General features: G+C 41.0%; 1 protein-coding gene across 3 annotated transcripts in view; it reads left to right on the top strand.

Moving 5' to 3' along the window:
• The window catches only part of PRKCQ (protein kinase C theta), a 54,807-nt gene that overhangs the window by 22,802 nt on the left and 18,730 nt on the right, over positions 1 to 13,275 (top strand). For all 3 annotated transcript variants that reach the window (XM_040654341.2, XM_046909153.1, XM_040654348.2), the window contains 9 exons: positions 2,295 to 2,494; positions 4,083 to 4,143; positions 5,981 to 6,143; positions 6,636 to 6,667; positions 6,758 to 6,843; positions 7,825 to 7,954; positions 8,302 to 8,411; positions 9,718 to 9,841; positions 11,886 to 12,064. In XM_040654341.2, the coding sequence (XP_040510275.1) occupies positions 2,295 to 2,494; positions 4,083 to 4,143; positions 5,981 to 6,143; positions 6,636 to 6,667; positions 6,758 to 6,843; positions 7,825 to 7,954; positions 8,302 to 8,411; positions 9,718 to 9,841; positions 11,886 to 12,064 (1,085 nt within the window). The remainder of the gene's footprint in view (positions 1 to 2,294; positions 2,495 to 4,082; positions 4,144 to 5,980; positions 6,144 to 6,635; positions 6,668 to 6,757; positions 6,844 to 7,824; positions 7,955 to 8,301; positions 8,412 to 9,717; positions 9,842 to 11,885; positions 12,065 to 13,275) is intronic.

Here is a 13,275-nt window from a genome sequence, read left to right as displayed (position 1 = left end):
AGGAAAGACAGGTGCTGTTTCATTCTTTGGGAGCTCAGAGTTAGATTAAACCTTGGCAGGACTCCACAGATATCAGCCGGGGTGTATGTCTGATCCTTGCATTAGCCAGTTCATTTCATTCCAGGGTTTGTTTATTTGAGCAGCACATTTTGAAGTGCAGTGCAAACCAAAACACTTGTTTTGCAAGCAGGCTGTTTCATGCTCTTGGAGTAGTTTGCTGAGGTGACAAGGGAATTGCAGTCCTTGCTGAGATTTCTGCTCTTCAGTGCATTTTTTATGTCTTATCTCATCTGCTTTTGTGAAAGAGTGTCCAGAATACCTCCTTGCAAGCCTCATGGATATAAGTTAAGCCTGTGAACAATGAGCTTAATATATCACAGAATCACAGAACTGTAGGGGTTGGAACGGACCTCTAGAGATCATGAAGTCCAACTTCTCTGCCAGAGCAGGTTCCCTAAAGCAGATCAGAGAGGACGGCATCCAGGTGGATCTTCAGTATCTCCAGAGAAGGAGACTCCACAACCTCTTTGGGCAGCCTGCTCCAGTGCTCCGTCATTCTGACAGTACAGAAGTTCTTCCTTGCATTAGTACAGAACTTCCTGTGTTCCAGTTTCTGCCTGTAGCCCCTTGGTCTAGCACCACACACCACTGAAAAGATTCCACCCCCATCAACTTGACTCCAGCACTTAAGATATTTATAAACAGTTATGAGATCTCCCTCTCAGCCTTCTCTTCTCCAGACTGAAGAGTCCCAGGTCTCTCAGCCTTTCCTCATACAGGAGATGTTCCAGGCTCTTGATCATCTTTGTTGCCCTTGTCTAAATTGTCTAAATTTTCATACATGAAAAGTCAACCCCACTTAACAGATGAAGATGGATTCAGCTCAGGCTGAGGTTCACTAAAATTTGGAGAAGCTGAATTTGAAAGTAAGGTTTAGCAGCAGAACCATTCTTCATACCAGGCAGGTCAAGGGTGAGAAGTGATTTTCTGCTGTGGGGCTGACACTGCCTCAAGACAGTGCTGATGGTCAGAGCATCCTGCAGCTCAAACCAAGTTCATGTGGCTAAAACAAGCATAAGACGGCTGCACAACAGGCAGATACTGGGTTGTGGAGTGAAATTTCAGCAAGCTGGTATTGCTTGCAGGATCCTGCATAACTCTCTTCTGCAAAATGCTTTCTCAGATTTATCTAGTCAACACAGTTTACATCAGTATCTGTGGCAGTCATTTTCCTTCCACAGGAAACCAGTGTACAGAGTGGTTTTTGTTATGATCTCACAACCCTGATACTTGTTTCTTCCCTGGTAAATGTTCTCTTATTTCCTTAGAAGAATAATTTGCAATCAGGAATCATCGTTTCCTTTTTTTCTCCTTCTCTTTGGCTTCCAATAACTTTGGAGTTTATTTCCTAACTTAAATCCATTTGTAGGTGTGGCACAAGCCTCAAAAATCCCTGATTTCTCAGTGAGACTCTTTAATTTGACACAGCAAAATAGAGAGAGAATTCTTTGCCAGCTCATGCTAGGGCTCAGAGACATCTTACACCATTTTAAGATGTGTCTGTTGTGAAGGAAGAGGAAAGGATGCACAAATTGATGAAGAAAAGATCTACTAGGTCAACAGCTCTACATTGCTATGGATATGGTTGCAGGTTTGCAAGGCAGTTATTTACTATTAACTGTTCTGAGGTAGCTGAGATGTAGCATTTGACTGTGCACTATGGCTGAACCTAATCAAGAAGCACATCCGGCTTTGGTAAACTTGTTTCATTTTGTACTGCCATGGGACAGATGATACATGTAGCTGATTGTCAGTGGTGGGATTGATCTGATTAGATGTGGGTATTTTACTGTATCGTGGGATTTGTCTGACTTGATGTGGATATCTACATGTAGGCTCTACATTTCGTGTCTACTCAATGGAGTTAATGCACTTCAGAGTGGAAATTGTTTTTCTCTAAGGCAGATGCTTGTATTTGGGCAAATGAATGCACTCTAACTCCATTGATTTATAGTGACTAAATTCCTTTCACTGGCTCTGAAGGCAGCCAATATTCAGATAAAACAGATAAGGACATACACATTGTAAACACCTTAAGTGAGATGAAACCCTTCCCAGGTTTCCCATTGCACAGTGATTTCTTAAGACATTCTAACATAATCCATTACCCTTCTTGTCTGGAGAAAAACCTTGAAGTGGGTAGATAACATAAATGTGTCTTAGAGACTGTAGAGTGGCGGCCTTAGTGCAAATGAGAGCAAGCCCACTCAATCCAAACCTCTTCTTGTTGACAGAAAATGGCCAAGTGTATGTGCAGAAGAAACCCACCATGTACCCACCCTGGAACAGCACTTTTGATGCCCACATCAACAACGGCAGGGTCATGCACATCGTCGTCAAGGATAAAAGTGCCGAAATGGTTTCAGAGACCACGGTGGAACTCAAGGTGCTGGCAGAGAGGTGCAAAAAGAGCAATGGGAAGACAGAAATATGGGTGAGCGCTGTTATCTCCTCTTGCAGCATGTGATGGGTAGCTGCTGTGGTGTGGGGGAATGCCTTGTGTCTATGCCAGACTGTCAGCAACAGGGCAGAAGGAGATGGCTACCATCCAAGGAATAGTGTTTTGAGCCTGCTCGCATTTGGCTTGAAAGAAAAACTTCCATTCATATCAGTGAAAAGAGCATAGCACATTTATATTTTCTGCTGCTGTTATATTGAAACAAGTGCTCTCTCTTAGCAAGGACTCTATTTCACGTGAGCTGTGCCTACATATTACTCTTCACTTAGCTAACTCACTGGGGAAAATTGGTAATTGAGTGGCTAAATGCGAATTATTCTATGTACTCTGGGGAAACAGCTTTAAAAATTTAATCTAATATTGAGGAACTGATTCACAGCTGCCTGAGTTCAGAATTATGGCAGAGGAACTCCTTCAAAATCACTGGAGTTATAGTGGAGTAAATTGGAAGTAACAGTCTTCATAAGGATTCTAAATGTAAGGTTGTATTCCCTGACAGTCCAAGCAAGAAAGCTGTTGATAAAAGTCTTTAGTGTATTATCCTGTTGCCATGTCATGAATAACAATAAAGCAGGAAGACATTTGGAGATGAACTGATTTCCTGGAATTGTTTTTTGTTTTGTTTCTCCTGCTAGTTCTCAAGCTAAGCTGCTTAGGTTAAAAAGACAGCAGAAATGTCAAAAATGCCTTGGCTACTTAAAAGACTTAAGGGCAAGATCTGATAGAGAATTGCACTTTTAACACATATCTTGGAAAGAATTAAGATACTTAGGACTGAAACAGAAAACTGAAATGTCCTGCTCAGGATCACTGCAGCCCAAGGATTCACAGATCTGAAAGGCTGTAGCTTGGTGAAGAAGAGAGGGGAGAAAATAACACCTTTCTTACTTTTCTGTGCAATGGCACTGCTTCACCTGTAAGGAGAAGTGACCCAGGTGTGTGGAGAAGGCACTGTTGTGGTTCTCAGGCTGAAGAAATCTTTGAAAGCTTTCCAGATGGATGGGTCCAGATTTAAAACAGTCAAATATGCATGAAGATTGAAATAGATGGGTATTTTGAGACCCAATAGGAAAACCACAAAACACCTGAGAAAGTCTGTAGCATCACTCATGTTGACTGTAATGAATGTTGGAATTGTAGACCCAAGTTTCTAAAGATTTTCAGCATTCTTTTAAGCACCTGTCTGATGATACTGTGTTTTCAGAGGCTCTCTCAGTTCCCTCTTGCATAACCCACAGGGAACGACAAAGTTGTCTCTGTAGATGTGCTGGTCGTGATCTACTGTCTTAAAACTTGACTGTTATTTCTGTGTTTTAATCACATTTATTGGTATTGTCATACAGTTTTGATAAGACGTGATCTAACCTTGTCTCTCTACAGTTGTTGCTACCTCGCTGTATTCTCCCATACCAGTATGAGCAATCAAACAATTAGCATCCATTCATTAATTGCCCTGGGAATTAGAGGTAGCTTGAGCCATATGAAGTAATTAGTTGCTTCTTTGAATAGCTCTATAATGATCACACTTGTCTTTTTTTTCTTGTTTTTCACTTATCACAACCAGCTAGAACTGAAACCTCAGGGGCGAATGCTGATGAATGCAAGATACTTCCTGGAAATCAGTGGTAAGTGATTTTGTTTGTTAATTGATAGATGTGATTTCGGGTTATGCAGAGCAGATATGGTGTATTCACTGTAAGCAATGATGGCTTTATTACTGATTTATTCATAGGAACTATCACTGTGTTTTGAAATGAGCACTTCAGAAATGTAATTCTTGTTGTATGTTGGGGAGGAATAACATTCCTCTGTGATTTGCAAAGCAAATTTATGGTTGTTTTGCCACTGAAATTGTATGTTTTCTCATTATACAAAGTAAGAATAGATACATAGGGAACTGGTTTCCTTTGAAATTGTAGTACATGTACAGACGCATAAAGTGTGTACCATGGTGTGCATTCTAATGCAGTCATAAAGGATAGGATACAACTTACCACCTAAATAGACATGTAATTTGTATGCCTAAAATCAAGAGCAATCAAGGCAAAACAGCAACCTAGAGAGTGATTCATCTGATCAGATGCACGTGTCTGCTGTACATTGAGCTGAGTCATTCATTCACCAAGTTCCACTGTCTGCACCAGCTAATTCTCCACAGACATGTAGCAGTGGCTTAGTTGTCCTGCACAGAATGACACACATTTATTTAGATACCTTCACTGAGGACTGAGTCCCACCTGCTGAGTTCAGTGTCCATGCAAAATGTGTTTTGTTCTCTTGAAGGAAATGGGTTGCAACCAAAATGGTCAGTCATATTCTCCTGCCTTTGATGCCAAAGATCTTGCTGTCTTTCACAGATGTGAGATGAAACTGTGGGTTATAGATATATAGAAGGACCTTCCATTTCCAGGAACATACTACAAAGTATAGAAAATACAAGTTGTGTCTGTAATTAGAAAGAGCGGGGTAACCACCAGATTGGGCAGTGGGCTAGTTTCCACAGAATATCTAAGTAACTTACTGTATAATACACAATTAAATCAAGAAAGAAATTGGAATTGAGGTATTGTGTGTATATCTAGATTTGTAGATATGGGCATGTGCATAAGTACACATATGTATACGCATGTGCAACCAGAGTTGGCCTTTTTTTTCTTTAAGAAGTTTAAACATGAACTGTGAATAAAACATGGGAACATGGGAAAGCGGTAAAACAACTGTTGGTAAGGAAAAATAATTTAGAAAAGAATATCCTCGGAGCATACATATGTTTACTCCCAGATCTCATAGAATCATTAAGGTTGGAAAAGACCTCTAAGAGCATCTATTGTCGATCCATCCCACCATGCCCACTAACCATGTCCCTCAGTACCACATCTCCACATTCCTTGAACACCTCCAGGGATGGTGACTTCACCACCTCCCTGGGCAGCCTGTGCCAATGCATCACCACTCTTCCTGAGAAGAAATTTTTCATAATATCCAACCTATGTACATGCCCACGTTGAAGACTCAGTTAAGTACCCACTTATATATCTACCTACATATCTATACACATGTATCTGTGTGCATTTATAGGTGATATATACTGTAGACAGATAAATCCATGTAAGTCATCTTTTTTATTGTTCTTCAATGCTATGCAAAGTTAGAATATAATATTTAACTGATAATTACCTTCTTATGGAAAATTTCTGGTCTGTATTTCAAAATAGCATTATGAATATTCAAAGGAGCTTAAAATCCCAAGTTGAAAGTAACTTTAGTGTTCCTGTAGGAATGGTAGGCAAAAAACATCCAAACACCCTTGTGTAGGTTTCAGAAAGAAGTCTTTCTTAAAAATGTTAATTCCCATGAGTGAATCATCAGTTTCAGACATTTTGTATTTTTATCAGTTGCATTTTCTCAAAGTGCCTGCCCAGGGAATTGTACCCTAACAAATCTTCTGTTTCCTTTCCCTAGATGCAAAGGACCTAGCTGACTGTGAGAATGAAGCCTTTTTCTCCTTACATCAGCGCAGGGGAGCCATCAAACAGGCCAAAATCCATAATGTGAAGTGCCATGAGTTCACAGCCACCTTCTTTCCACAACCTACATTCTGCTCTGTCTGTCATGAATTTGTGTGGTAAATGAAAATAGATCCATGCATTTTCCCCTTTCAGTTTCCTCCCTTTCAGAGAGGGAGCAGCTCTGCTCCTTTGTTGAATATCTGTGCTCTTATTGTCAGTAAGGGCAGCAGGACCTCAGCTTTGGCATCATAAATGCAGGAGTTACTGCATCATTTCAAGGATGTGGTTCACAGTTGTAATTCCAACTGTGAAAATTCCCTTCATTTTTTAGTGTATTTTTTATAAATATTTTATACAGACATCTGTAATCAGCTTACTTTGCTATTTAGATGTTGCAAAATTCAGTATGTGAATATGTACTGGAAAGGGTGTGAAAACCACAGTTGCCGGCACGTAGAGTGAATGAAGATATTTAGATTAGAGAAACTCTCTGAAGACTGATAAAAAACAAGACTGTTTTATTCTGTTTCTTTCGTAAGCGTTACTCTCCTTTCTTATGTGGAAGATTTCAGAAAGCTCAGAATTAACCATTTCACTGTTTGTTTCAGGGGTTTGAATAAACAAGGCTACCAGTGCAGACGTAAGAATTTTTTTTTGTTGATATCATCATTTACTTGATCCTTTCCTAAGAGATTTTTGCATTAATGCCACAACACGCTTGTTCTTTCAGAATGTAATGCTGCCATTCATAAGAAGTGCATTGATAAAGTAATAGCTAAGTGTACAGGATCAGCAGTAAATAGCAGAGAAACAATGGTATGTATTACTATATGTTTTTTTTTTAAACAAGTGTCATTTAGATCTCTCCTACACATCTGTATAAGAGCTTCAGCTGAAGCAAAATATGTGACTGAACTACAAGCGATGTGATCTGATCTGCATCCTTTGGTTTTTGTATGCTCTGTGGTTCTATTAACTCCTACTTGTGATTTACTCAAATGCAGCCACTGAATAAGCAGTCGTTGAATCACGCCTGACATTTTTCTAATGTATGTAGTATAGCTCAGGGGGAAGTTATGGACAAGAGGTGGAGAATTACTTAGAGGACACTCTTTACTATCCTGTGTTAGGCAGGATATCACATTGAATTTTTAGAGCAGTACTTTAATATCCCAGTATGTGTCATATGAGATTTCAAAACCATCTAGAGGAAGATCTAGCATCCCCATTATTAATTTATTTTTTCTTCTATCAGTTTGTAATAAAGCTTCTTTTTGACACGCAAAAGCAGAATGTAAACTCTTGATAGGACCATTACCTTCTTTCTCCTAACTGTGTTCTGCAGTCTGCAGCTTTTGTTTTTCTCCAGTTCCTAACACTTGTTCTCTTCCTACAGTCTTTGGAGATGAGAATCATCTCACCTGTCTTCTGATGTCTCTAGTGTAGATAATCACATCTAGCTTTGTCATCTACTTTAGCTCCCTATATACAAAAAGAAAAAAAAAATAGGCTTTTCCAGAGAGTGATTAATAGAAGCAAATGTAGACATCTGTTTCAGGATGAGATTAATCATTTTGGGACGTGCTCTTGTTTTTCCATTGAGCATTAGGGGCATCTGGGTGAGTAGCTGAGGTGCAAACAGCTATCTGACTGGATAAATCAAAACCAGGGATTAAATTACCCAGTCAAGAATAAAGTGGCAGTAAATTTTCCACCTTCTGTGGTACAAACTTGAGGACTGTTGGCTTTTCGTGAGGTGGACAGAAGTGATTCACCAACACAGCTTTTCTGTTGCAGTTTCACAAGGAGAGGTTCAAGATTGACATGCCTCACCGCTTCAAAGTCTACAACTACAAGAGCCCAACATTTTGTGATCACTGTGGCACTCTGCTCTGGGGCCTTGCACGGCAAGGGCTGAAGTGTGATGGTGAGTTCCTGAGCTGAACGTGGAAACAGGCTGTTGTCTTCAGAGGGCTGCAATCTAAAGAGTCAAATTTCATTTCTCTCTGAGATATGTTTGAGATGATGTGGGGATGGTGAAGGAGCAGTCAAGAGGACCATCCTTGGCGGAGGCTCTGTAGAAGGACATGTGGTCCACGAGGCTGAAGAGTCAGTTCTCAGAAGTACAAAAGAACAATTCAGTGCCTCCTTCTCTTCATGTTGTTGGTCTCTACACTTGGCCAACAGCAGTGCATGTTCCTACCCAGCCTGATGCTGAACCCTTTACAGCTCAGCACTCCTCTGTTGTCCTGACACCTCTGTTCTTTCTTTCAGCATGCTGCATGAATGTCCATCACAAGTGCCAGACAAAAGTAGCAAACCTTTGTGGAGTTAACCAGAAACTAATGGCAGAAGCTCTGGCATTGATAGGTAGCACTCAGCAGGTAAGTACTTTAAGCCATGGAGATGTGGAGAAAGAAAGATCAATTGCCCAACATTTAGCACAGTGCAAGAATTAAAGGCATTAAAGGGAACACCGTAGGTAACAAGTTTTCATGGGTTCAGATGGCTACCTCCAATACTAATGGAAAAGAAATCCACTCAGAATTAATAGAATAATTCATAGAATCATTGAATGATTTGGGTTGGAAGGGATCTTAAAGGCCATCTAGTTCCAACATGCCTGCCATGGGCAGGGACACTTTCCAGTAGATAACACTGTCCAAAGCCCCATCCAACCCAGCCTTGAACACTTCCAGAGATGGAGCATCCACTGTTTCTCTGGAAAACATGTTACAGTTTCTTTACACCTTCACTGTAAAGAATTTCTTTCTAACATCTCATCTAAATTTACACTCTAAATCAGGATTCTTGGGGTGCCTCTTAGCTCTTGAGTATCTTCAAACAGATAAAATTTATAGGTACCCCACCCATAGTATTTTGGTTCCTCAGATATCCCAAGGCAACAACTTTATACACACAGTAGATGTTTTTCCATTTTTAACTTTCTGAGAATGTATGTACCAGATTTAACTCTATATAGTCCTCTTTGTGCAATAAGTAAAGTTGCCAAGCTCCCAACTAGGATTTTTTTCTGCTTTTGCTTCTTTATTTTCTGTCTGCTGGCTCTCTGAAGCTCCTTGCCCTGTACCTTTGAGTCACTACTGAGAGGTGAAGAAGGCAAACACTATGTACTTTCCCTAAAATACTCCTTATTTCCAGAAATTTAGGTCATGGGAGCTTCTTAAGGCATAGGTGGGGTTTTAGTATTTAGATAATCTTCAGTGCTTTTCCATTTCCTGCTTCTGTTTCATCTCTCCTGAATCCAGGCAAACTCTTACCCTCTACAGCATCCCAGGACAAGGAGTTTCTCAAAGTGACATTCAGTCATTGTACAGGGATAAGCCTGCAGTACGTTCCAGCCTCCAGTGTTTTGACAGGTTTCCCTTCATAAAGAACTATTAGGAAGGAAGATGTTAAAATGGCCTTTGTGTGGTTAGTTAGGGACACAGACCACTCTGCAGAATAAGGTATCTCTATATTAGCTTTACAAACAGCCACACACATAAGAAGCTTTGGTGAAGCTTGTGGTCATTAAACCTCTAAACAATGGGTACAGAGATGCTCTTTTCATAAGCAAAGACCTCTTCTAGATCTTGGCTTCTATGACAGTCACACAAGAGGAGACTGTACAGGAACTCAGAACATAACATTTGGCTCAAAAGTCATTTGCTGTTTTCCGTCATCCAGGCTCGCTGTCAGCGTGATACTGAACAGATATCCAGGGATGGACCTCTTGAAATTGGGTTCCCGGTTCTAGTGAGGGAGGTGACACCTCTTCAGGCAGTGCCACCATCTACAACAGGAAAAAGAGGTAATTTACCCCAGTGGTATGGTAAAAAGCAGCCTTTATTAATCTTTTTACATAGTTAAGTGGAGGTGGCGAGGATAGAAAATTTATTAGCCATATCTTTTCCACTTAGAGCAAGACATATCTCTTCTCGTCCCTGGGTATCTATAACTCCTCCCAGCCACATCACTCAGGCTAAGCAAAGACCCTAGACCTCAAAGATTCCTTTCCTCGCCATTAATATGCACTTCCCCCATGACTTCTCCAGCCTTTAGTGACATGCCAACCACTACTCATCCAGCTAGTCCCTAAACTCTCACTGTGACCCAGTACTCCAACACACCTCACACCTCCACCAGCAATAATGTGTTTATTCTTCTTCTGGGACTCATAAGCTATAATATATGGGAAGTTTAAAGAGAAATCAACCTTGAAACAGGAGGTTCAGAGTTCTTTTGATTATTATGGCCAATTCTCTTTCTGATTTCAGATTTTTAGGTAGGAGTTATATCCAGTCCCTCTGAAAACCACTGACAGATCTCCATTCACCCAAAAAATGATTAACTTTTTGCTGCCCTCTGTGCTACAGGAACAGAGATGTTTCCTAAATCTCCATAAATGAGAAACTGAGGACAAGTTTCATTAAATCTATGTGTCCCATACAGAAGTTCATTTCAGAAGTGCTCCAGCTTCATGGTTTGTGGGGCACTGTTCTGAAACTGTAACTTTTTTGCAGACTTCCACAAGCTTTAAAATACATCTACCAGAAAGGGGAGAGAAAAAAAGAGAGGCACAACTGAATTAATGCTTAAACCAAGTAAGGGCTGCAACGGTAGATCCTTAGCTCTAAACCTAACCAGAGATGGCCGCACCATCAACCTCCTTCTCAATGCAAAAAAAAAAATACTGCCATGTGTGGAGCTAATATCCTGAAACTACTTAGAAACCAACCCTAGAGCAAAATATCAGAAGGCTCTTGTTAAAGCAGAGCCATATTACACCAGTGCTCTGGGTTTTATACCATACAGCACAAGCCTATCAAGATTCAGAAGCTGATTTTCATAGGATCACAGAATCACCAAAGTTGGAAAAGACCTCCAAGATCATCTAGTCCAGCTGTTCACCTACCACCAATATTTCCCCACTAAACCACATCCCTTAGTACAGCATTCAAACATTTCTTGAACATCTCGAGGGACAGTGACTCAGCCACCTCCCTGGGCAGCCCATTGCAGCACTATACCACTCCTTCAGAGAAGGGATTTTTCCTAATATCCAACCTGAGATTTTGGTACTGTCTATTCCATTCGGCCCCTTAGAGAAAAATTAAAGCTGCCCTCATCTATGTTCATCTTCCGTGGACTACAAGTAGAACTGAATGTGTCAGTGTGAATTAGTAAAGCCCAGATTATTCATATCTGGTTAATGTGTGAATCTATCTGATGATTAGTGTTCTTGTTCAGCAATTTAGGACAGCACAGCAAGTACAGCAAGTACATGCATTTGAGTGCGTGGGATAAATCCAGTAAGGGGCAAGGAAGGGACAAGAATTTCACAAACATCCAAGGGAATGAAGTATTGAAGAAACTGTTAGTAGTTCCTCTCCAGGGCAGCTGGAATATTTCATTATCGCTCCATAACCAGAGCATGGATCCAGTATGAAGATGCTGTCCCATTTGTTTCACACACTAGTTTTGCCAAGGGTCTTGAAGAGGTCTCAGAAAAAATGGGATCCTATCATAACAGCAACCAGCAAGAAGGAATAAAGAACAAAGGCTGCCAGAAATGAAAGATTTGGTCATGTTTTGCTACCACAAAGCAGGACAGATGAAGGACTTCATAAAGTGCAAATAATGCCACTGAAGAAGATGGAGTTATGCTGGAGTAAAATTTCCTCTGGAGAGAAAGCTATATGCGAGCAGAGACAATCTACTCATTTGATCTGTCCACCTCATTTCCATATATCTGAAAAGACCTTTCTAGAACTATTCAAAATACCTCATAAGAGTTCTGGGGATTTTCTCCTTACTTCCCAGGATTTATTTGAATGCTTTGATGTGTGTTGCAGAGCCACAGGGCATCTCCTGGGAGACTCCAGTGGAGGTCACAACGAAGGGGGAGTCTCTAATAGAGACAGACCTGGGAGGAAAACAGCTCCTGGAGCAGCCAGAGGACCAAGTGCAACTAAAACTAACCATTGAAGATTTTGTCCTGCACAAGATGTTGGGAAAGGGCAGCTTTGGCAAGGTAAGCATTAGGAGGCTGAGATCTCCTTGCTGTTCCTCTTCATGCAGCTATGCCCGTCAGGTTGTCTTAGCCATCTTGGCAGGATGCAGAATCTTTAGATGAAAAGGTGAGAGTGGATCACCTCCTTTCTCCAGAGCAGCAAGTCCAGCTGGGAATGCTAACTGCTTTTTCCCATCTCTGATCTGTGCTGGAGCATAAAGCAAATTTCACAACAGCCAAGAATTTGTGCTTTTGAAACAAGGGCCACCTGTTTTCAGTAGATTCATTAATCTTGATGAATGGTCAGTTCTTCCTCTTTCGTGCAGATGTCTCCTGGAAGTGGACTCATGTTATTCAGTGCCAACACAGAACTGCATGAAATAATTTCAGAGGACCTCTCCATTGTGTTTTTGCAGCCAGTAGGGAGAATGAGTATAATTCTGTATCACATTGCTTAGATCTCAATCCTTTCCAAGGTGGAAACTGCTTGAAAGAAAGCCTACTTTTTGCTAAGAGAGCTAGAGCAGTTGCTGCAACCAAATCTTTAAGTGGGGAAATATCTGTTGTGTTGACTTTGCATACATGAAAGCGTTTGCAATGTCTGCGCTTGGTATGTAAAGCAGAGCTGAGATGCGAGTTAAAACTAAGCCACAAAACTCCAAACTGCACAGCCCAGAATAACCTGGTCTCAACGTAGATGTCATAGAAATATTCATAATCAAAGGAAGGGTTTTCCAGAGATCATCTAATCCAACTTCTGCTCAAAACAGGTCTCACCAGATGAGGGTTGCTTGTCAAGTTGAGGGGCTTGTCAAGTTGAGAAGCTAAGAATCTGCATTTCTCTGCCATGCATTATGTGGGCATGGAGGGGAAGGGCTACTTCGTGCCTTTCTGCAGCAAACTTCTCCCGTAAGTTTCCCATGTAGGTATCACTCCTGGTGCTGTCATTTATTTGGAGTGACATTCACTTGTCCACAAAGAGAACAAGATATGCAGATCTCCATGCTTGGAAGGCTTCTCTACTTCTGCATGGGCCTGGGGAGACTGAGGGCCACAGCCATGAGGAATCTCCCCCTTCATCAAGTCTAACATCGCCTACCTGTGTCTTGGGAGTCACAGCATAAGTCTCACTTATATTGTGCTTTCTGATTTGCTTGGATAAACAATGCCCTGCACAGAACCGAGAGTTAAAAGGGTCCCTGCAGCATCAACACTGTTAGCATTTCTGGTCA

The sequence above is a fragment of the Gallus gallus genome, chromosome 1 (assembly GCF_016699485.2).
Source record: "Gallus gallus isolate bGalGal1 chromosome 1, bGalGal1.mat.broiler.GRCg7b, whole genome shotgun sequence".
NCBI lineage: Eukaryota > Metazoa > Chordata > Aves > Galliformes > Phasianidae > Gallus > Gallus gallus.
Note: the sequence above shows the minus strand (reverse complement) of the source record. Positions and strands in the feature narration are given on the sequence as shown.